At 42.5% G+C, this 24553-nt stretch overlaps 1 protein-coding gene across 2 annotated transcripts in view; it reads left to right on the forward strand.

Moving 5' to 3' along the window:
• arhgap36 (Rho GTPase activating protein 36) overlaps positions 1-24553 on the forward strand; it is a 59415-nt gene that overhangs the window by 10162 nt on the left and 24700 nt on the right. Inside the window, exons 1-3 of one of the 2 annotated variants that reach the window (XM_033983623.2) lie at positions 9858-9922; positions 17262-17418; positions 22637-22705. In XM_033983623.2, the coding sequence (XP_033839514.1) occupies positions 17283-17418; positions 22637-22705 (205 nt within the window). In that variant the 5' untranslated portion in view covers positions 9858-9922; positions 17262-17282. Of the gene's footprint in view, positions 1-9857; positions 9923-17261; positions 17419-22636; positions 22706-24553 lie in introns of those variants that run through there. The other variant, XM_033983622.2, reaches the window with a different exon arrangement.

A 24553-nucleotide genomic window follows, 5' to 3' on the forward strand; every position in this document is an offset into this window, starting at 1 on the left:
TTTTGGCACGGCTGATGTTTGTTTACTTTTAGGGACGTGTGGATGGAGGTGAGGGTCCAGTGGGTGGAGGTCTGCAGCCAGATCCTTCTGAAGAATTTGAAGTTAAAGAGAGGGCGTTATGCAAAATCGATTTTTTGGAGCGTTCTATCATGTTATAACACTATTACCTCGTCCAAAACAGGTCTGAGGAGGTTTTAGATTCTTACTGTTAGCTTTATGATTCTGTCCAATGCTCCTCCCACAAGCCCACGCCACCCACGCTCCCACACGCCGCCCACGCTCCCACACGCCACTCACGCTCCCACACGCCACTCACGCTCCCACACGCCACCCATGCTCCCACACGCCGCCCACGCTCCCACAGGACAGTTCTCCATAAATATACAAAAACATGATGTTAATGTTACTAAAAACAAAGGAAGCTCATCGAAGGTAACTTATAGAGGCCGATTTGGAGCAGAGTTTCATATTTGGAATTCTGATTGGGAGTATCATAGCAACCAAAGAGCCAATCCAGAGTGAGGCTGTTGAAGGTAACGCCCCTTCTCACCCGCACCACTGGTTTGGCAGAGAGCAAGTGCTTAGCAACGCTGTCAATCAAACCTGGAGAAAGAAAGTGCCTGATTTGTCTGTTATTAATGTTCATATCTTAATTTACAAACACAGTAGTGAAATAAAATCACCAGGATCATGTAGAGAGTTAATATGAACATTTAAGACCAAAATGACGAGTCTGACAGCAGCAGAGACAGAGAGAGGAGACAGATTATCAATAGAAAGTGAATGGGAGCCAGAGTCGATGGAGCTGGAAGTGCGTCCATGATCACTTCCTGTTTGTAACGCACATGCAGAAAGACACACACAAACACACATGCACACACACAAACATACACAAGCGCACATGTACAAACACACGCACACACATAAACACGCACAAACGCACACCCCCACACGCACATGCACAAACACACACGCACACCCACATGCACACCCCCACACGCACATGCACAAACACATGCACACAAACGCACATGCACACACACAGACGCACGTGCACACACACACATGCACACACCAACACACGCACACACAAACACACGCACATGCACCCACACACACACCCCCACAGACGCACACACACACACACACACACACACACACACTGGTTTGACATGGTATCTGTCTCAATATCAGTGTATTGTTCCGGCCGTTACCATGGAAACCAGCCATGTTTGTGACAGTAGAGAAAAATAAACCATAACGACATTAAAAAGTAAATGGAAATGTGTCTCTACAGCGTCAGAAACAAAACAACAAAATCTCCAGTGTGACGTCACTATCCCGAACTCTACTGACGATGAGGAAGGGTCGATGTGTAGTGATGATGATGAGGAGGAGGAAGGGTCGATGTGTAGTGATGATGATGAGGAGGAAGAGTCGATGTGTAGTGATGATGATGAGGAGGAAGGGTCGATGTGTAGTGATGATGATGAGGAGGAAGGGTCGATGTGTAGTGATGATGATGAGGAGGAGGAAGGGTCGATGTGTAGTGATGATGATGAGGAGGAAGAGTCGATGTGTAGTGATGATGATGAGGAGGAAGGGTCGATGTGTAGTGATGATGATGATGATGAGGAAGGGTCGATGTGTAGTGATGATGATGAGGAGGAAGGGTCGATGTGTAGTGATGATGATGAGGAGGAAGGGTCGATGTGTAGTGATGATGATGAGGAGGAAGGGTCGATGTGTAGTGATGATGATGAGGAGGAAGGGTCGATGTGTAGTGATGATGATGAGGAGGAAGGATCGATGTGTAGTGATGATGATGAGGAGGAGGAAGGGTCAATGTGTAGTGATGATGATGATGATGATGAGGAGGAAGGGTCGATGTGTAGTGATGATGATGAGGAGGAAGGGTCGATGTGTAGTGATGATGATGAGGAGGAAGGGTCGATGTGTAGTGATGATGATGATGATGATGAGGAAGGGTCGATGTGTAGTGATGATGATGATGAGGAAGGGTCGATGTGTAGTGACGATGATGAGGAGGAAGGGTCGATGTGTAGTGATGATGATGATGATGATGATGAGGAAGGATCGATGTGTAGTGATGATGATGATGATGAGGAAGGGTCGATGTGTAGTGATGATGATGATGATGAGGAAGGGTCGATGTGTAGTGATGATGATGATGATGAGGAAGGGTCGATGTGTAGTGATGATGATGATGATGATGAGGAAGGGTCGATGTGTAGTGATGATGATGATGATGAGGAAGGGTCGATGTGTAGTGATGATGATGATGATGATGATGAGGAAGGGTCGATGTGTAGTGATGATGATGATGATGAGGAAGGGTCGATGTGTAGTGATGATGATGATGATGAGGAAGGGTCGATGTGTAGTGATGATGATGATGATGAGGAAGGGTCGATGTGTAGTGATGATGATGATGATGAGGAAGGGTCGATGTGTAGTGATGATGATGATGATGAGGAAGGGTCGATGTGTAGTGATGATGAGGATGATGATGAGGAAGGGTCGATGTGTAGTGATGATGATGATGAGGAAGGATCGATGTGTAGTGATGATGATGATGATGATGATGAGGAAGGGTCGATGTGTAGTGATGATGATGATGATGATGATGAGGAAGAGTCGATGTGATGATGATGAGGATGAAGAGCGCGTCTCCTGTTTACTCCATTAAACATGTTTAGAACGCTCCTGTTTAGATCAGACTGCTTTTATCTGTTCAAATCTGCCCTCCTCTTCCTCTTCAGAGCGCCGTTTCCTTCAGACCAAACCCACAGAAACCCCGGCTCTGTCAGACCAGCCAAGACATGACTCTGCTTTTGCACCAGATGCCCTACCACACAGATATCTTTGTTTATAAGAGACAGAATCATTAAAGAGGAGGGAGTAATGCAAAATGAACTTATTGGAGCTTTCTGTGGTGCGACTGTTAGCGTTAGCTCACAGAAAGAAAGTCCTAGTTTGATTCTGGAGAGGGCCTTTTGGAGTTTGCATGTTCTCACTGTGTCCGCATAAGATTCCACCAGATGCCCTACCACGAGAAACATGTGCAATAGGCTCCTCCCATCAGCTGGACTTTCCTGGTTAAATAAAGGTCAAAACGCACACCTGATGACGTTTTATGTTATCCATGCATGTTTGAGTAATCTAGTGATCTTTCCCGAGCCCTGTTTGAACTCTCCTCACAGTTAGCAGTACGACTCTGTACAAAGCTCCGCCCACAAGCCTATACCACCCTCCTGCACAGCTGTTCTTTATAAATATACAAGATCAGGATACAAAACAATATACTACAACTTCACAAACCTGGATGATCTAATATGCGGAGGTAATAACTACCCCATAGAAGTTTACTGTGAATTTCGGACTGAATATAAGACGCACCAGCTGAATTTGAAAAGAAAATAAACTACGTACATATATAAGCGCACCCGAATATAAGACGCATGTCACAAATATGTGGTAACATGAGATATTTACACAGAAAGACGGTACACAGAGGTTTTTTGAGTTTAAGACACGCTTTTTTTCAAACTTTGCCTGAACGAAAACGACATCAACACGGGTCATCTGCTTTTATTTCCTCTGAAAGGTTTTGTCGTCTTTTTACATTGACTAAGTTCTTCCTGCTGCCGCCTCCAACGTCCCACCATCGGTTTATTAATGCCAAACTTATGTGCAGTGGCTCTATTTCCTTCTTTGATTCTAAACTTACGTGCAGAGGCTCTATTTCCTTCTTTGATTCTAAACTTACGTGCAGCGGCTCTATTTCCTTCTTTGATTCTAAACTTACGTGCAGCGGCTCTATTTCCTTCTTTGATTCTAAACTTACGTGCAGCGGCTCTATTTCCTTCTTTGATTCTAAACTTACGTGCAGCGGCTCTATTTCCTTCTTTGATTCTAAACTTACGTGCAGCGGCTCTATTTCCTTCTTTGATTCTAAACTTACGTGCATCGGCTCTATTTCCTTCTTTGATTCTAAACTTACGTGCAGCGGCTCTATTTCCTTCTTTGATGCCAGATCCATCGTCTTTATCTTAAAAGCTGCACCATTTGCATTTCTTCCATGATGAGGCTGCGTGTGATGCGTAAAATGAATAAATCAAAAGTGTATTCTTCGGCGCATAATCTTTCCCCACGTCTGTCTCACTTTTGTGTTTAGTGCTGGAGAGCGCCCCCCGATGGCCATTACCCAGTATGTTGTACAGGCCGCAGGGTTCAAAGCGTGGGGAAAAAAGTAGCGGCTTATAGTCTGAAATTTGCTGTTTAAAACCACACTGGGAAAACATGAGACCAGAGGATCATCGGAAGGGCATCTGATGTAAAAGCTAGAGACATTATGCAACATTTAAAACCATTAAAGTTGTGACGTCTTGCTGTTTTTCTCTCTGACCCGTATCTGAGTAACTTTACCTTCAACAAGACGAGTCCTTAAGGCGAGAAGCTAAAAATACATGTTACCGTTAAATGGAGAGAGAAAGAAAGAAAAGAAAGAAAGGAGGGAGGGAGGAGGGTGGAAGTGGAGTTTTCTTTACCCCTTTGTAAACTTTATCGTCCCCCCAGGTGAGACGCTAAAAATATATAAATAGTGAGAGGAGAGAGACGGAGAGAAACAAAAGAGGAGGGACAGAGAGGGGAAAGGAAGTATAGTGTTCTTTTCCTCTTTGTAAACTCTATCGTTACTTCAGGCGAGAGGTTAAAAGTAATAGTTTTGGTGTAGGTTAAGACGGGGAGGAAGGGAAGAGGAGGAGGGGAGGGAAAGAGGACGGAGGGGACGAGAGAAGGAGGGAGGAACGAGAGATGGCAGAGAGGAGGAGAGCAGGAGCGTGGGAGAGGAGAAGGAGAAGAGAAAGAAAAGAGAGACAGAGAGATTATATAGTGACATAACCATATTTATTTTATATGTTTATCTGGAGGCTGGTGCAAAACGGAATAGAGTTCTCGCCTTTCCACAGATCTGACCTGTAACTTGGCCAGGTGTGACTCTCCTGCTTGTCTCCATGGCGATAGACACAAATGCTTTGCACTTTTTTGGATGGGCTCAGTGTAGAACTCAAATTCACAGTGGGCCAAAATTTAAAAAACACAGACAAATTCACAAATCAAACTCAATATTTATTTAAAAACTGGCTGCACCTGATGTGAAATGTTTAACCTTTTCATGGAAACAAACTTTAATTTTGCTTAAACACAAAATCTGGAACAACTAGAGCTTGATATTACAAACATATGAGAAATTTAATTAGTAAAAAGACACATTAGTAGTGTTAATTTCTCATTTCAATAAATAAAATAAATGATGTCTCTCTCTTGTTGGTCTCGACTGCAGTGTACTAGCAAAGCATTCTGGGATTTGTAGTATTAGTGGTGCGTGCAGTATATACCTGAGTTTGACATGTGGTACAGAGTTTGTTTGTACAGGAAGGTTGTCGTCGGATTCACTGATATGTAAACGTGCGTGTTTGATCTGCAGCCACGTCTCCCTCAGGCCGCCCCGGGGCAGCTGTGGCGCCTCCCGCAGGCCGTGGAAAGCGACCGAAGCGTTTGTGGAATTAAATGTGATTTTCTGTGGTTTTCTGTGATCCAGCCCATCCTGTTTTGAAGCCCGATTCTACCCCTGACCTTTTGACCCCGGAAGTACCCGCTGTGGAAGTGACCGATCAAAGATGGCGCTGAGTGACACGGATGAGGCAGAGAACAGGAAGTCACTTTAACTGTAACAAGCACTTCTGACACTTATGTAACGGCCCCGGGCCCAGAGCGGTGGGAACGGACGCCATTTTAGAAACGATCATCTACAACACGATCAGAATGGATGTGTCGTCAGTTTGATGAAGAGAAAATACAGTTGATCGTTTCAGGGCTGTAGACGACGGAAGAACATCTTGGGCTGTGTCTGAATGTTCACACTGTTCCCAACAGGGGGCGCTATTGGTCACACCACAATACACCATAACAGTTTATTTAAGTTTTTATTAATAATCAGGATCAACAGTGAGGTAAAACAGCGCTTCTATCTGCTTCACTCAGTTCCTGTCGCCACGCTGTTTTTCTAACTCTTGCAGTGCAAAGTTGCTAGCGTTAGCCACTTTAGCTCGAGCTGTTTACTGAGCGATAGTTTCCACATTTTAAACAAAAATCTACTAATCCAGTCTGTTTATGTGAGATCGAGCTTGACAATAACTTTTACGATTATTATTAGTCTATAAATACTTATCTGATCGTTATTTATGACAGAAATGAGGTTTTTATCAGAGTTTAGCCTTTAGACTCTTTTTTCACACAGACGCCAGAGTCACATGACCGCTAAAGACTGGGGGGGTTAGGGGCTGGGGGCGACATTCAGACACAGCCTTGGTCGAGTAAAGACATGTTGGATTGTTGAGGAGCATTTTTTGAATAAATATTTTTCGAATTAAACTTTCTTTTTTTTTCAAATAAAATGACATAACCTCTATACAAAAAAAAAAAAAAAAAACTAAAAACAAAAAAAACAACAACAAACAATTATCTTCTTTTTCCCCAAAGTATTAAATGGAAAATTATAATGAAAAAGTCCAGCTCCGTGTTATTCTGTCTGAATTCTTGAGTATAATTCTACACACAACATGTCTGCTGCACCTGGACAGTCTTTACTACAGGTTACCATGGCGACGATCTACTTCCTCATTTATATCTCATTGGTTGTAAAGGTCAGAGGTCGTGGGTCAGTTGTTTTGGGGTCACCTGACAACCCTGATTCCAGTGATAGTTGTGTTTTATTGTATTTGACTCTGTGCTGTAGAATGTTGTTGTAATACCAGAAGTGGCCACCAGGAGTCACTCTTAACACTGCTCAGATTAACCTTCATCTTCACATTTTTATGTCTCTGTAAACAGGTCAAAGGTCACTTTATTTTACGTTTACGACCTCAGAGCTGTTACCACCAACCCCCCACCTCTCTCTCTTCTTTCTCCTTTGTCTCTTTCTCCCTCCACACCCTTCTTCGTTCTCTCTCTCCCTTTATATCTCCTCTGTTTCTCATTCATTTCCTGCCGATCGATTGGTCGACTAAAAAAGGGGCGTGGCATAATCTCTCAAAACTTTTACATATCTCTGTGTGTCTGACCCAAACTGCACTCACAAGACTATTTATTTAAGCAGGAAAAAGTACTAGGAAACAAAGTATTTATATAAACAGTTTAAACTTGTCTTTTTTTCCCCCTTTTTTTTTTGTGTGTGACTGTGTGAAACTATAGAACGCTCTGGATTTAAAACAAAAGCAACGCCAAAGTATTTATACATTTAAGTTTTTATATAAAGACATGATCTGGTCTGATACAGAAAGACAAGTTTAAATATAAAGTTTAAATATAAAGTTTAAATATAAAGTTTAAATATAAAGTCATACTGCACTTTCTCTGTGTTAGTGTTGGTTCAACTTTATGTTTATTGTTTCCTTTTCCATCGCTGTTTTCTTGTTCTTTCCGTTGTTGGTCTGTTTTTCTTTCTGTTGCACTTTAGAAATGCCTCATGTCACTCACAGTAACACTTTACATCGAAATTATTTATTGTCCTGAATTGAATTGAGTCTGTGTGTGTGTATATGTATATGTGTATAGGTATATATGTTTTATTTTATTTTATTTTTTATTTTATTTTTTATTTATTTATTTATTTATTTATTTATTTATTTATTTATTTATTTATTTATTTATTTATTTATTTTATTTTATTTTATTTTATTTTATTTTATTTTATTTTTATTTATTTATTTTTCAACTGCATATGAACCTTAAACAAAGCATTTATTTTAAGTCCTAAAGGAAAATAAGGGTGGGGTTTAATACATTTTCTTCTTCCCGCTTCTTTTTGAGCTTAAATACGAACAAATTTGTGAAATGTGCTTTAAGTTTACCTGATAAATGTGTTTGAAATAAATAAATAAATTAAATAAAATAAATAAATAAATACAAATGAAAATGAGTGAAAAGTGAGAGTGAGTTTAATCTGACTTTTTACAGATAAATATAAAAAAAAATCCAAGTCTCACTCACTTTTCCTTTCCGCTGTAATTCCAAATAAATCTTAAAATGATATAATAACAATCATAGTCGTACTAATAGTCAACAACTCAAACAAGACTCCATCGATTTTTTGTGTCTAAACTTTCTCTGACTCACATCTGAAATATTGTGAAAACGAGTCGAGGTTTAGACGAGGTTTGGAAAAAGGGAGGACAGGACCCGGAGCCAAAATCTGCAGGAGGAATTTTGAGGAAAAAGTTTGTTGCCGTGGAAAATTCTGAAGGTTTACAACACCACGAGATGATAAAAGAGGATCGAGTGTTATAATAATAAAGAGAATCCTCCTGATCAGTGTGTGTTTGGTGTGTTTGAGACGCACTCACGCTCCGCTCAGTGTCGTTACTCGAGTAAAAGTATAAATACTGAAGCAAAAAAATACTCAAGTAACAGTAAAAGTCTCATATAAATGTGTTGTTTTTGACTCATTGTGCTGTGGGATGTTGTTGTAATACCAGACGTGGCCACCGGGAGTCACTGTTGCTCAGATTTGTTTCACATTTCTAAGTCTCTGTAAACAGGTCAAAGGTCACAGCTCTTTATTTTACGTTTACGACCTGTTTCTCCTGTCTTTCTCATCCTTCTCTCCTCTCTTATGTCCTCCTTTTTCTCTCTCTTCCACACCTCCGTCTCCTTCTTTACCTCCACCTATCTCTGCCTCTCCTCTCTCTCTCGTTCTGTCACTCTTTACTTTCTCTCTTGCTCTTTATTTCTCCTTCTCTTCCTCCATCCCACCTCTCTCTTATCTTTCTCTCTTCCTTTTTCTGCCTCCATTCCTCCTCTCTCTTCGTTCACTTTCTCCCTTTCTCTTGCTATTCTGTCTCTCCTTATCTCCTCTTTCTGCTCCCTTTCCATTCTCCTTCTCTCCTCTTCCCTCCCTCTCTTGCTTTTTCTATTCTGTCTCTCTTTCTCTCCTCTTCCTGCCGCCTTCCCTCCTCCCTCTCCTTCCTCTCTTCTCTTCCCTCACTCTCTCTCCTCTGTCCTCTTCCCTCCCTCTTTCTCCTCAGTTTCTGTCTTGCTCTGTCTATTCTGTCTCTCCTTCTCTCCTCTTCCTGCCTCCTTTCCTACTCCCTCTGTCACTCCTCTTTCCTCTCTCTCTCCTCACTTTCTCCCTTGCTCTCTTTATTTTGTCTGTCCTTCTTTTCTTTCTGCTCCCTTTCCTTTCTCTCCTCTTCCCTCTCTCTCTGCTCACTTCCTCTCTTGCTCTCTCTACTCTCTACCTATTCTGTTTCTCCTCTTCTCCTTCCTGCCTCCTTTCCTTCTCCCTATCTTTCCTCTCTTCTCTTCCCTCCCTCTTTCTCCTCACCTTCTCTTTTGTCTCTCCTTCTCTCCTCTTTCTGCATCCTTTCCTCCTCTCTTTTTTCTATCCATCCCATCTCTCCTTTTCTCCTCTTTCTACCCCCCATCCCTCTCTCTCCCTCCCTCTCTTCTCTTTGTTTATTCTGTCCATTCCTTGATCCACATGGGGTGTTGATCTAATTCCTCCACCTCCTCCTCCCTCTCTCCCTCCCTCTCTCCTTCTGTTTCAGTCGACCCCTCACCCTCCTCTTTTCTCCCCTCCACCCCTCCTTCCATCACATGCTTTACCGACTTCTACCTCTACCTCTCTTCTCCCTCCGTTCCTTCTCTCCTCCCCTTCCTCCTCCCTCCTTCTCTCTCTCTCTCCAGTGTCTCCTCCCCCTCCGTGCTCTCTCTCCTCCCCTCTCTGTCTTTTATCCTCCCTCTCTCCTCCCTCTTTCACTTCAGTCTCTCGTTCTCTTACAGTCACTCTTTCGTCTCAACGGCTGTGGATTTTATTTCATCAGATTTACCCCAAAATCAGGTAAAAAAAAAATCAAAACTTTTAAAAATTTTTGTTTGTAAATTTGGATTTTCTTCTCATATAAACATATTTTTATCAGAATGTATCACCCTGGATATTTTATTAAAGCTACAGTGTGGAACTTTTATGCCCGAAAAACAGACACATTAAAAACTTTATTTATTTATTTTATTAATTGTATTTTTAATTTTTATTTATTTATTTATTTATTTATTCATTTATTTTGGATATTTTTTCTGCACTGTCCTCACTCTGAGCGAGCTTGCCTCTCCACAAACCTGACTCTTCTCTGGCCTGTAGGGGACACCTCTTGCTCGTTTCCATGGAAATGTTGTTCCTTTGACTATAATCCGACAGTATTAGATAAAACGTATCTATGTCCATGAGGAATGTTCCGAAGTGTGGTTTTAACTTTCTGTTTCCATGGAATCGTGCAGGTGATGTGCCTCCTCCAGAAAGTTACACACTGTGGCTTTAATACTGTGTGTCCTCTTTGTCTTGTAATGTTTTTCCAAAGAGTCATTTTAAAGCTACATTGTGTAACTTTTCCTGGTGGAGGGTTTGCCACACGCTTGTCTCCATGGAGAATGTTTTATAAAATGGCATTAATCTGATCTATAGAAAAAGGAGTCAGATCTGTGGAGAGGCGATCCCGCTCACAATAAGAATTCATATTTTTCAGGTAATTTTTTTTAGCAACAAAAAACAAAAACATCTGTGTTAAACAAAATACTAGATAGATGTTTAATGCCACACTATGGAATCTACACCAGAAACGTTCCACAGTGTGTCTTTACACATGTGCGTAGATCATCTGCTCGTCTCTGGTGAAGCCGTGTGTGTCGCCGCTGGTTCAGATGATGTGACAGTGTTGGGCTTCAGTTTGTTTCAGTTTTATCTCAGATACTTGTGTTTGCTCAAAGGCACAAAGGCAAAAGCATCAAACTCACCTCGAGTCTGGAGTGTGTGAGTTTAGAGCAGCAAAAGAATCAGACCAATGAAACAAAGAGTACTGCATTTTACTGTACTGTACTGTACTGTACTGCATTTTACTGTACTGTACTGTACTGTACTGCATTTTACTGTACTGTACTGTACTGTACTGCATTTTACTGTACTGTACTGTACTGTACTGCATTTTACTGTACTGTACTGTACTGTACTGTACTGTACTGCATTTTACTGTACTGTACTGTACTGTACTGTACTGTACTGCATTTTACTGTACTGTACTGTACTGTACTGCATTTTACTGTACTGTACTGTACTGTGCTGTGCTGTAATATATTCAGTAATATATTGTACTATGTAAGAGAGTACTTTTACTTGAGTAATATGAAAGTGGTGTGTGGTAGTAGATTGGCAGCCTCTCCTCTGTCAGTCTGCCCCAGGGCAGCTGTGGCTACAGTAGAATTTTACCATCACCAAGTGGAAGTGAATGAAGAATGAAAAGAATGACGATTAAAAAATCCTACATTTAGTGAAAATCTTATAATGTCCAAGAATTTAAAGTTTGGTGTGTGTTAGGGAGACTTTAAGGAGCGAGACTTTAAGGAGCGAGACTTTGAGGAGCGAGACTTTAAGGGGCGAGACTTTCAGGGGTGAGACTTTAAGGGGCGAGACTTTCAGGGGTGAGACTTTAAGGAGCGAGACTTTAAGGAGCGAGACTTTGAGGGGCGAGACTTTAAGGAGCGAGACTTTAAGGGGCGAGACTTTCAGGGGTGAGACTTTAAGGAGCGAGACTTTGAGGGGGCGAGACTTTAAGGAGCGAGACTTTCAGGAGCGAGACTTTAAGGGGCGAGACTTTAAGGGGCGAGACTTTAAGGGGTGATCCTTAGGTCCGTTTGGGGGGATGTATTTGGAGAAACATCCTTGTACCTTTCTATGTCCCGTAGACTCTACACTCTGGCTGCTTCTTCTGGTATGATTCAATTAAATTCAATTCATTTTATTTATTTTTGTAATGCCCAAAATCACAATAACAGTTGTCTCGAAGGGCGTTCATGTTTTGGTTGATGGGGGAAACCGGAGTACCCGGAGGAAACCCATCCAGACACGGGGAGAAACATGAAAAACTCCACACAGAAAGGCCTGGGCGACCCGGGGATCGAACCAAACCCTCTGCTGTGAGACATGAGCCACTCAGCCACCGAGATATACACACAAAAACACAACAACACACAAAAACAAAACAACACACAAAAACAAAACAACACACAAAAACAAAACAACACACAAAAACAAAACAACACACAAAAACACAACAACACACAAAAACAAAACAACACACAAAAACAAAACAACACACAAAAACAAAACAACACACAAAAACAAAACAACACACAAAAACACAACAACACACAAAAACAAAACAACACACAAAAACAAAACAACACACAAAAACAAAACAACACACAAAAACAAAACAACACACAAAAACAAAACAACACACAAAAACAAAACAACACACAAAAACACAACAACACACAAAAACAAAACAACACACAAAAACACAACAACACACAAAAACAAAACAACAGGCAAAATCAGACAAAACAAGAAAAATCGGCCAGACGAGGAGGAGGGAGGGGGGTGGAGGAGGAGAGGGAGGCGGGTGGAGGAGGTCCAGGCGAGGAGGAGGAGAGGGTCCAGTTGTCATCGGGGCATCTGAGAGAGTTACACTCCACAGGGAGAATTGTAGTGTCATTTTTATTTATTTTGATCCTTTGTAAACAGACAGAGTTTTCTCTGTCTCTTTTAAAATGACAAACTGCATCATGTCGTGTGTCGTTTTCATTCACGTTTCAGAACTGGGTCAAATGAACGTCTTGTCCTCAGGTTTAAGCCTCTGGGCCACAGTGGTGTATTTACTCAGACTAAACCTGGACTAAACCAGGACTAAACCTGGACTAAACCTGGACTAAACCTGGACTATACCTGGACTAAACCTGGACTAAACTTGGACTTAACCTGGACTAAACCTGAACTAGACCTGGACTAAACCTGGACTAAACCTGGACTTAACCTAGACTAGACCAGGTCCTGGGGGTAAACACTGACCCCTGCAAAATGTACTGCATTTGTTTTAGCGCCTCCTACTGTTTGTTATTTGTACTTTTGAGCGTGTGGATGAATGACAGTGTACAATGATCTATAATACTACTACTACTACTACTACTACAACTACTACTACTACTACTACAACTACTACTACTACAACAACTACTACTACTACTACTACAACAACTACTACTACAACTACTACTACTACAACAACTACTACAACAACTACTACTACAACTACTACTACAACTACTACTACAACTACTACTACAACTACTACTACTACTACTGCTGCTACTACCACAATACCACTACTACCACCACTACTACTATTAGTTCTGCTACTACTACCTCTACTACTACTGCTACTTCCACAATACCAGTGCTACTACTACTACTATTACTACTACTACTACTACTACTACTACTACTACTACTACTACTACTACTACTACCATCAATACTAGGCAAGGCAAGTTTTTTTGTACAGCACAATTTGTACACAAAGTATTTCAAAGTGCTTTACAGAATAAAAAACACATTAAAATCACACAAATCAAAACATAAATAATCACAAATAATCATCATAAAATTAACATTAAAACAGAAGAAGCAGAATAAAACCCTTTCAGTCGTACTACTACTACTACTACTACTACTACTACTACTACTACTACTACGTCTGTGTAATCCCTCAGGTACCTCCAGGTCTGATCCAAAGTACAATTTTAAATCTGTCACTGGACAAAAAGTCATTTGAGTGAAGACGTTTGGTGCTCGTCCTTCAGTCCTGGACACTGTTTTATATCCGTCTGAGGGAGGAGCTAACGACTTGTAATACCACTACTACTACTACTTATACTACTACTTCTACTTCTACTACCACCACTCCCCTGACTCCTGCCGCTCTATTTTGGTCCCCGTCCCCTCATCGTCCTCATTGTCCTCCGTGTTGTTCCGTCTCATTGTTCTGTGTGGGCTTTGGTGCGGTCTACTTCCTGGTTCTTGTTCTACTTCCTGGTTCCTGGTGTACTTCCTGGTTCCTGTTCTACTTCCTGGTTCCTGCTCAGATCTCGCCCTGAGTCTCTGGAGTTTAAAGCGGCGAGTATAAATCATATCCGGAGTTGTCGTTTCCTCGAATACTTTTTACTCTTACCACTACTGTGTACTTCTACTTGAGTAATGTTTACTTGCAGTACTCTTTGCATTTTTGGATACTGTACCCACGATATCTTAAAATGAGCCAAACTCTACAAAGAACGTGGTTTAAAAATAAAGCTTTAAAAGGAAAAGTGCGTCTGACGGATGGAAATAAAAATGACTGAGCAGAGAAGGTATTTTAAAAATGTAGTTTGGGTTTGAAAAAGTCAGAAAAGGTTTGGACAAAATGAGGTAACGAGTAAATCTGGAGTAAAACGGGTCAAATGAAACGTTTACTCCATTTGAATTAAAAGTGTGAATCTGTTCTACTCATTTTCTTTTCTTTCTTTTCTTTAAGTATCTTGTGTTTGGAGAGATTCATGTGTTTGAGTTTGAATCCATTTTGTTCTTCTTCACTTTTCATCTTGGGACTTTTTTCCTGCAGGACTTTGAACTTTGAACTTTGAACTTTCAACCATTTGGAGAAAAAATACACATAATATTAATTAATGTAAAAATGTGTAAAAATGAACTGGAGCAATACAAGATCAGACCAGGACTGAACCAGGACTAAACCAGGACTAAACCAGGACTAAACCAGGACTAAACCAGGACTAAACCAGGACTAAACCAGGACTAAACCAGGGCTAAACCAGGACTAAACCAGGAGTAAATCAGGACTAAACCAGGACTAAACCAGGGCTAAATCAGGACTAAACCAGGGCTAAACCAGGAGTAAACCAGGACTAAACCAGGACTAAACCAGGAGTAAATCAGGACTGAACCAGGACTAAACCAGGACTAAACCAGGACTGAATCAGGACTGAACCAGGACTAAACCAGGACTAAATCAGGACTGAACCAGGACTAAACCAGGATTAAATCAGGACTAAACCAGGACTGAACCAGGACTAAACCAGGACTAAACCAAGACTGAACCAGGACTGAACCAGGACTAAACATGGACTCCTCATCTCTCCTTCTGTCTGTGCTTTTCCACAGACACCGTCAGAAACAAAGAGGAATTTATTTAATAGTGTGAAGTGTTTACGAGAGGAGAGAGAGAGAGAGAGAGAGAGGAGAGGAGGAGAAAGAAAGAGAGGAGGAGAAAGAGAGAGAGGAGAGGAGGAGACAGCAAGAGAGTGGAGGAGCGAGGAGGACAAGAGGAGAGAGAAAAAGAGAGGAGGAGGAGGAGCAGAGGAGAGATGAGGAGAAAACATGAGCCACAGTCAGAGACAAACTTTATTTTATGGACTTCCAGAAAGTGTTGACGATACGACGTCTTTGGGAAACTCACTGGGATCCTCCTCCTCCTCCTGCTCCTCCTCCATAACCAGATCCAGACTTTGTTTCATTTCAGTTTAGTCCATAGATCTTCACCAAACCACCTGAAGTTTCAGCTCAAACGAACTCTGGATCATCTAATGTGCAGCTGCAACACACTCATTTACAGTGTGTTTAGTCCTGGTTTAGTCCTGGTTCAGTCCTGGTTCAGTCCTGGTTTAATCCTGGTTTAGTCCTGGTTCACGTCGTTTGTGTCTTGACCTTTGACCCTGCTCCTCGTGAGTTGTTGTTTTTCAGAGCGTGACGTTTAATGAAGTAAAATAATTCTCTTAAATACGTCTGAGTTCTTCATGATCATAAATCCACAGCTCCACCTACAGGTCACACGTGTCATTACACTGAACATGGACCAACTGTAGAGGAGGTGGGGGTCTTTCTCCTCCTCTGCTCCTCTCTCCTCCTCTCCTCTGGTTTTCCTCCTTTCTCCTCCTCTCCTCTGGTTTTCCTCTTCTCTCCTCCTCTCCTCTGGTTCTCCTCCTCTCTCCTCCTCTCCCCTGGTTCTCTGACCCTCTCCTCCTCTCCTCTGGTTCTCCTCCTCTCCTCCTTCTCTCCTTCTCTCCTCTGGTTCTCCTCCTCTCTCCTCCTCTCCTCTGGTTCTCCTCCTCTCCTCCTCCTCTCCCCTGGTTCTCTGACCCTCTCCTCCTCTCCTCTGGTTCTCCTCCTCTCCTCCTCTCTCCTCCTCCTCTCCCCTGGTTCTCTGACCCTCTCCTCTCTCCTCCTCTCCTCCTCCTCTCCTCTGGTTCTCCTCCTCTCCTCTGGTCCTCCTCCTCTCTCCTCCTCTCCCCTGGTTCTCTGACCCTCTCCTCTGGTTCTCCTCCTCTCTCCTCCTCTCCCCTGGTTCTCTGACCCTCTCCTCTGGTTCTCCTCCTCTCTCCTCCTCTCTCCTCCTCTCCTCCTCCTCTCCCCTGGTTCTCTGACCCTCTCCTCTCTCCTCCTCTCTCCTCCTCTCTCCTCCTCTCCCCTGCTTCTCTGACCCTCTCCTCTGGTTCTCCTCCTCTCCCCTCCTCTCCTCCTCTCCTCCTCCTCTCCCCTGCTTCTCTGACCCTCTCCTCTCTCCTCCTCCTCTCCCCTGGTTCTCTGACCCTCTCCTCTGGTTCTCCCCCTCTCCCCTCCTCTCCTCCTCTCCTCCTCCTCTCCCCTGGTTCTCTGACCCTCTTCTCCTCTCCTCTGGTTCTCCTCCTCTCCTCCTTCTCTCCTCCTCTCCTCTGGTTCTCCTCCTCTCCTCCTCCTCTCCCCTGGTTCTCTGACCCTCTCCTCTCTCCTCCTCTCTCCTCCTCTCTCCTCCTCTCCCCTGGTTCTCTGACCCTCTCCTCTGGTTCTCCCCCTCTCCCCTCCTCTCCTCCTCTCCTCCTCCTCTCCCCTGGTTCTCTGACCCTCTTCTCCTCTCCTCTGGTTCTCCTCCTCTCCTCCTTCTCTCCTCCTCTCCTCTGGTTCTCCTCCTCTCCTCCTCCTCTCCCCTGGTTCTCTGACCCTCTCCTCTCTCCTCCTCTCTCCTCCTCCTCTCCCCTGGTTCTCTGACCCTCTCCTCTGGTTCTCCCCCTCTCCCCTCCTCTCCTCCTCTCCTCCTCCTCTCCCCTGGTTCTCTGACCCTCTTCTCCTCTCCTCTGGTTCTCCTCCTCTCCTCCTTCTCTCCTCCTCTCCTCTGGTTCTCCTCCTCTCCTCTGGTTCTCCTCCTCCTCTCCCCTGGTTCTCTGACCCTCTCCTCTCTCCTCCTCCTCTCCCCTGGTTCTCTGACCCTCTCCTCTCTCCTCCTCCTCTCCCCTGCTTCTCTGACCCTCTCCTCTCTCCTCAGGGGGCCCACAGTTGGAGCACCATGCTGGGACAGTCGGTGCACCTCCAGCCCGTCCCGGTGCAGAGCCTGTCGGAGCTGGAGAGGGCGCGTCTCCAGGAGGTGGCGCTGTGGCATCTGGAGGAGAGAGAGCTGGACTTTAAAATCTGCATCCCCAAAGGTACAACAAATACTACTGATACTACTAATACTGCTGTTAATACTTCTGGTACTAATACTGGTACTAGTACTATTTCTGCTACAACTACTATTAGTACTGCTACTGCTGGTAATACTACTACCTCAAATACTGGTCCTGGTCCTGATCTGAAGGTTGGTGGTTTGATTCCCGCTCTCCACATAAACATCACTGGTTGTTGGTGTGATTCCAGCTCACAGATAAATACTGTTGTTGTGTCCTTGAGCAAGACACTAGACACTGTCAGCTCTGGAAGTGAGGAGGGGCGTGGCCAGGTGAAAATACTGCAGTACTAAACTACACAAGTACTTTTCAGAATGTGGAACTGAATGATCTGGTTCAATACATTTTCTTTGGGACTTTCTCTTATAAAAATAGTTGGGAATCAGTCGTTTCTTGTCCGATAAATGACATCATCAGAGTCTAAACCACAGACCTCCATCACTCGTGTGTTTCTGTCACTTGTTGGTTCGTGTGTTTCCTGGTTTTCTCTGGGTTTTTCTCAGCTCTGGTCATCAGGGACGATTAAAATAAACCCAGACCCGCCCAGGACCACATGTTTCCCAGGACTGATGAAGGACGAAAGAAGAATCACAATAAGACAAATGTGTGAGGTGAATGAGGAAGTACAACAAGTACAACAAGTACAACAAGTACTTTAAAGTAACAAATGGTAAACAGCTCAGGAGTAAATAAGGACTAAACCAGGTCTAACCCAGGACTAAACCAGGTCTAAACCCAGTCTAAACCAGGACTAAACCAGAACTAAACCAGGTCAAATGCAGATTTAACCCAGAGACACTGAAGGATGGGTCAAATGCAGAGGCCACATTTTCCCTGCAGAGGGAAAATGTGTTAAGTGTAACTTAACTTTAACCAGTAAACCCAGACTAAACCAGGTCTAAACCAGGTCTAAACCAGGACTAAACCACGTCTAAACCAGGTCTAAACCAGGTCTAAACCAGGTCTAAACCAGGACTAAACCACGTCTAAACCAGGTCTAAACCAGGTCTAAACCAGGTCTAAACCAGGACTAAACTAGGTCTAAACCACGTCTAAACCAGGTCTAAACCAGGTCTAAACCAGGTCTAAACCAGGTCTAAACCCAGTCTAAACCAGGTCTAAACCCGGTCTAAACCAGGTCTAAACCCGGTCTAAACCAGGGCTAAACCAGGTCTAAATCAGGTCTAAACCAGGTCTAAACCAGGTCTAAACCCGGTCTAAACCAGGTCTAAACCAGGTCTAAACCAGGTCTAAACCAGGTCTAAACCAGGACTAAACCAGGTCTAAACCAGGTCTAAACCAGGTCTAAACCAAGACTAAACCAGGTCTAAACCAGGTCTAAACCAGGTCTAAACCAGGTCTAAACCAAGACTAAACCAGGTCTAAACCAGGTCCTGGTCCTCTGTCCCTCTCACAGTAGGGGACATGTCTAATTCACTTTGGAGCCTTTTGTAAATAAATGTTTAATTTCCGTTTTGTGTGAGAACGTGACATTTGACCCCTGACCCCTGGAGCTGTGTAAACGCTCTGGTCTGTGTGCTCTGTGGGGACTTGGACCCTGGAGCTGTGTAAACGCTCTGGTCTGTGTGCTCTGTGGGGACTCGGACCCTGGAGCCGTGTAAACGCTCTGGTCTGTGTGCTCTGTGGGGACTCGGACTGTGAGACCAGGCCTTCCGCTCATGTCCACACAAGTAACACACAATAAGAACAAGACTCCTCAGTGCAGGACTAAAACTTTACAACAACAATAACAGAAACAGGAGCAGAAAACTGGAAAACAAACACGAATTAATCTGTTATTTTACGTCTAGCTGTGCTCTGTCTGCATCTTATTATAAAACCTTTGATCGATCACAAACCAGGAAGAAAGAGCCGAACGCTGAGACCTGATTGGCCGTCAGGATTCTTGCGCTGAGACCTGATTGGCTGATTATAGCTAAAGGTCCTATATTACATAAAAGTGACTCTTGTGAGGTTTAAGTCGTGTTATAATGTTGTTTCCTCCTCAAAAACAGACCTGGAGATGTTTGAGTAGCTCTTTATTATTAGTCTGTAACATCTCCAAAGCTCTGTTCCACCTTGTGATGTCATCAAGTGGTAGTTTTCAGCTCTTTTTACCTTTAGTTCAGTAAAGATTGACAATTCCAGAGCTGAAATGATCCAAATGATTCTAGAAATAGAGGCGTGTGTAGTTTACAAACACAGTGGAGCACTTCCTGTATCACCACACGATGACATCACAAGGTGGAACAGTGTGTTTTCAGTTTGAGAGACAAGCTCATTTTTGATACTCAACTCATTTTTGATACTAAACAATACTAGATACTTGATACTCAACACTGATTTTGATTCCCAAAGGATCATTTTAAAAGCTTTTTAGACGATATTATAATGTAGTTTCAATATTAGTTTTAGTATCTGATTTTTCGATACTTTACTTCAACCCTGAGGTAAAGGCTTTGGTTTAGGAGACTGTTCTACTCACGGTCCTGTCTCTAACCTTCTGTAGAGTTTTGTTTCGTTCACCACGGCGACACTCGGAGCCGGATGTCAGTGTTAACATGAGTCACGACCAAACAACGTCGTAACTAACCTATAAAAGTTATAACAGTAAACAGTTTACAGTGGAGCAGAGTCGTCCCTCACTCACCTCATGACCTCAGACCATCCTCATCATTCACCCTGATGAGTTTACAAGCAACTTTCACAAGTCTCAGAGAACAGAGCGGAGAAAGCTGAATGCTGAGAGCTGATTGGCTGTGGTGTTTTTGTGCTGGGAGCTGATTAGCTCTGAGGGTTTTTGGGTTTTTTGTGCTGAGAGCTGATTGGCTGTGGGTTTTTGTACTGAGAGCTGATTGGCTATGGGTTTTTTTGTACTGAGAGCTGATTGGCTGTGGGTTTTTGTGCTGAGAACTGATTGGCTGTGGGTTTTTCTACTGAGAGCTGATTGGCTATGGATGATTTTGTGCTGGGAGCTGATTGGCTGTGGGTTTTTTGTGCTGAGAGCTGATTGGCTGTGGGTTTTTTGTGCTGGGAGCTGATTGGCTGTGGATGTTTTTGTGCTGAGAGCTGATTGGCTGTGGGTTTTTTGTACTGACACCTGATTGGTTGTGGGTTTTTTGTGCTGAGAGCTGATTGGTTGTGGGTTTTTTGTGCTGAAAGCTGATTGGTTTTGAGGGTTCTTGTGCCGAGAAGTTTTGTCATCACAATAAAGCTAACAACAACTAATATTCTAAACACGCAATTCTTGAATATCAGATAATAAATATATATAATAATAAGACGCAGACAGTACACAGCGGACTCTTGACCTCGTGAGCTGCTTATACACTAAATCTGTACTGGGACAGGAAACATTTCAAATAAAAATCAGGTTCAGGCCCTTTAAACATACAGAGTGTTTCTTCATTGTATTTCTTGATTGAGTTGTTTCTATATCGATATTTTCTTGTTGTTATTAGAATTTTGACTGACGCCCTCACGCTTATGTAGCTTAAAAACAGCTGGAAATAAAATAAACATTTGGCTTGTTCTGTGTTTGACTCGAAAATGAGTTTGTAGTTTTAGGATTTTCCTCATTGTGAATGTGTTTTTGTTCTAAACACGTCTGACCCTGGGTTTTATGTCTCTGGTCTGAGTCGGACTAAAATGATCCAAATAAACAATCAAAGAGGCTATTCTCAGAAGAACAGGAAGAGGCTGTGACTCAAGCGGGACTAAACCAGGTCTAAAACAGGACTAAAACAGGTCTAAAACAGGTCTAAACCAGGTCTAAAACAGGACTAAACCAGGTCTAAAACAGGACTAAACCAGGACTAAAACAGGTCTAAACCAGGTCTAAAACAGGACTAAACCAGGTCTAAAACAGGACTAAACCAGGTTTAGAACAGGTCTAAAACAGGTCTAAACCAGGTCTAAAACAGGACAAAACCAGGTTTAGAACAGGTCTAAAACAGGTCTAAACCAGGTCTAAAACAGGACTAAACCAGGACTAAACCAGGACTAAACCAGGACTAAACCAGGGCTAAACCAGGACTAAACCAGGACTAAACCAGGGCTAAACCAGGACTAAAACAGGACTAAAACAGGACTAAAACAGGACTAAACCAGGTCTAAAACAGGACTAAAACAGGACTAAAACAGGACTAAAACAGGTCTAAACCAGGACTAAACCAGGTCTAAAACAGGTCTAAACCAGGTCTAAACCAGGACTAAACCAGGACTAAACCAGGACTGAACCAGGTCTAAAACAGGACTCAACCGGGACTAAACCAGGACTAAACCAGGACTCAACCGGGTCTAAACCAGGTCTAAAACAGGACTAAACCAGGTCTAAACCAGGACTCAACCAGGTCTAAACCAGGTCTAAACCAGGTCTAAACCAGGTCTAAAACAGGTCTAAAACAGATCTAAAACCAGGTCTAAACCAGGACTCAACCAGGACTAAACCAGGTCTAAACCAGGACTAAAACAGGATTAAACAAAGTCTAAACCAGGTCTAAAACCACAAGGCTGTGATTGATCTAAACCAGGTCTAACCCAGGTCCAACCCAGGTCTAAACCAGGTCCAAATCAGGATTAAATGAGATCTAACCCAGGTCTAAAACCAGGAGTAAACAAGGACTAAAATAGGACCAAAGCAAGATTAAACAAAGTCTAACCCAGGTTAGAAATTAGGACTAAATTAGGACTAAAAAAGGATTATACAACGAATAAAACTGGTCTAAACCAGGACTAACCCAGGTCTAAAACTGGTCTGAAAACAGGACTAAAACAGGTATAACCCAGAGCTAATCCAGGTCCAAGCCAGATCTTAGCCAAGTCCCACTCAGGGCTGAGGCTGCACTAAAACAGGTTTAAAAGAGAACTAAAGTTGGACTAAACCCAGGACTGCACCAAAGAAGGACTAAATAAAGACTAATCCAGGACACAGACAGGTCTAACCAAAGCCAAACCCAGATCTAAACCAAGTCTGAACCAGGACTAAAAACCAGGGCTAAACCATAGAACTAGACCAGGACTAAACCAGGATTAAACCAGGATTAAACCATTGTCCTGTGACTGGTGTACAGTGTGTATTGTGTTTATTGTGTTTAATGTGTTTACTGTGTTTAATGTGTTTATTGTGTTTAATGTATTTAATGTGTTTAAATGGACCTCTGTTTTTCACTCATCATAAAATCTTCATCTTTTCCAGAAACGAGGAAGAGGAGTAAGTCGATCCGCAGAAAATTTGACTCTTTTTCGAAGGAGAAGAAGGAACGTGGTGAGTCTTAAACACCTGCATATCCACTTTAAACACCCGTATATCCACTTTAAACACCTTCATATCCACTTTAAACACCTTCATATCCACTTTAAACACCCATATATGCACTTTAAACACCTGTATATCCACTTTAAACACCTTCATATCCACTTTAAACACCCGTATATCCACTTTAAACACCTTCATATCCACTTTAAACACCTGTATATCCACTTTAAACACCTTCATATCCACTTTAAACACCCGTATATCCACTTTAAACACCCGTATATCCACTGTAAACACCCGTATATGCACTTTAAACATCCGTATATCCACTTTAAACATCCGTATATCCACTTTAAACACCCGTGTATCCACTTTAAACACCTTCATATCCACTTTAAACACCTGCGTATCCACTTTAAACACCCGTATATCCACTTTAAACACCTGCATATCCACTTTAAACACCTGTATATCCACTTTAAACACCCGTATATCCACTTTAAACACCCGTATATCCACTTTAAACACCCGTATATCCACTTTAAACACCTTCATATCCACTTTAAACACCCGTATATCCACTTTAAACACCTTCATATCCACTTTAAACACCCGTATATCCACTTTAAACACCCGTATATCCACTTTAAACACCTTCATTTCCACTTTAAGCAATACTAGACTGTATATACAAATGGACATAGCTAACCTGCTAGCTGCCGCGTTGTAAATAGGAAGTGAGCATGTGCGGCTTCTGGCTCCATTAACTTTCTATTGAAAAGCTGTGGCTCTTCTCTCTGTAACTGCTGCAACGAGTCTCGTCATTTTGGTCTTGAATGTTCGTATTAACCCGCTCCACGTGATCCTGGCGTTTTTATTTCGTTATTGTGTCTGTAAATCACAAAATCTTTATACTGTACGTGCATTCTATCGTCCAAGAACCACAGATAAAGCTACTCCCAGATTATTTCTCCTTTCTTTTACAAAAACAATATCTCAGATTACTAAAAAGTGTTTCGTCTGGGAATCAGGAACTGCGGGTTAACATGCTAGTTGTTGTTCGCTTTACTGTCACGGCAAAACTCCGCTGTGGTCTCTGAAAGTTGTGAAAAGTGCTTATAAACGCATCACTGTGAATAATTAGGATGTTTTTAATGCATAAGGTAAGTGAGGAGTAACTTTGGACCAACGCAAACTGTTTTTTTTTGTGTTTTTAAGACAGTAAAAATCAGGTACAGTCTCTTTAAAATACTTTAGAGAAAAAGAGGGTCGGATCAAAAGTATTTAAGTTTTTAAAATGACAAGATAAATCAATCCTGCTGCTCGTCTGTCAGTGTTTAAAGCTCAGTGGCCCACAGGAAGTGAGGCGTGTCTGGGGAACTTATGTGGAATTGTCCCTGTTTATGGATCAGATGGGGTCTCTAAAGTAAACGGTTATTAGTACAAATATTTACAAACTGAATATATATTACCAAGGTTCACGTGTTTTACTGTTAGGGGTTTTAAAATTCGACAAAGTGATGACGTCATACTCCCAGTAAATTCACAAGTGTCGAACCTGGTCATTTCTGGTCTTCACTTGACCCAAGAACTCACTTTTTCAGTCTTAAAAACATAAAAAAAACTGACATTATGCATTCAGAGCATCCTAATTATTCACCACGATGAGTTTATAAGCACTGTTGTAGTAGTAAAAATACTTTCAGACACCAGAGCAGAGTTTTGTTGTCTCGCTGTGCTGTTACAAAGACTGGTAGTTCAAATCCCGCTCTCAAAGAAAAAGAAAGAGCACCATGTAAAAATGTGACTATTTACGGTAAAGCTAACAAAAACTAGCATGCTAACACACATTTCCTG

This window comes from Periophthalmus magnuspinnatus, chromosome 18, assembly GCF_009829125.3.
Source record: "Periophthalmus magnuspinnatus isolate fPerMag1 chromosome 18, fPerMag1.2.pri, whole genome shotgun sequence".
In the NCBI taxonomy this organism is placed as follows: Eukaryota; Metazoa; Chordata; class Actinopteri; order Gobiiformes; family Gobiidae; genus Periophthalmus; species Periophthalmus magnuspinnatus.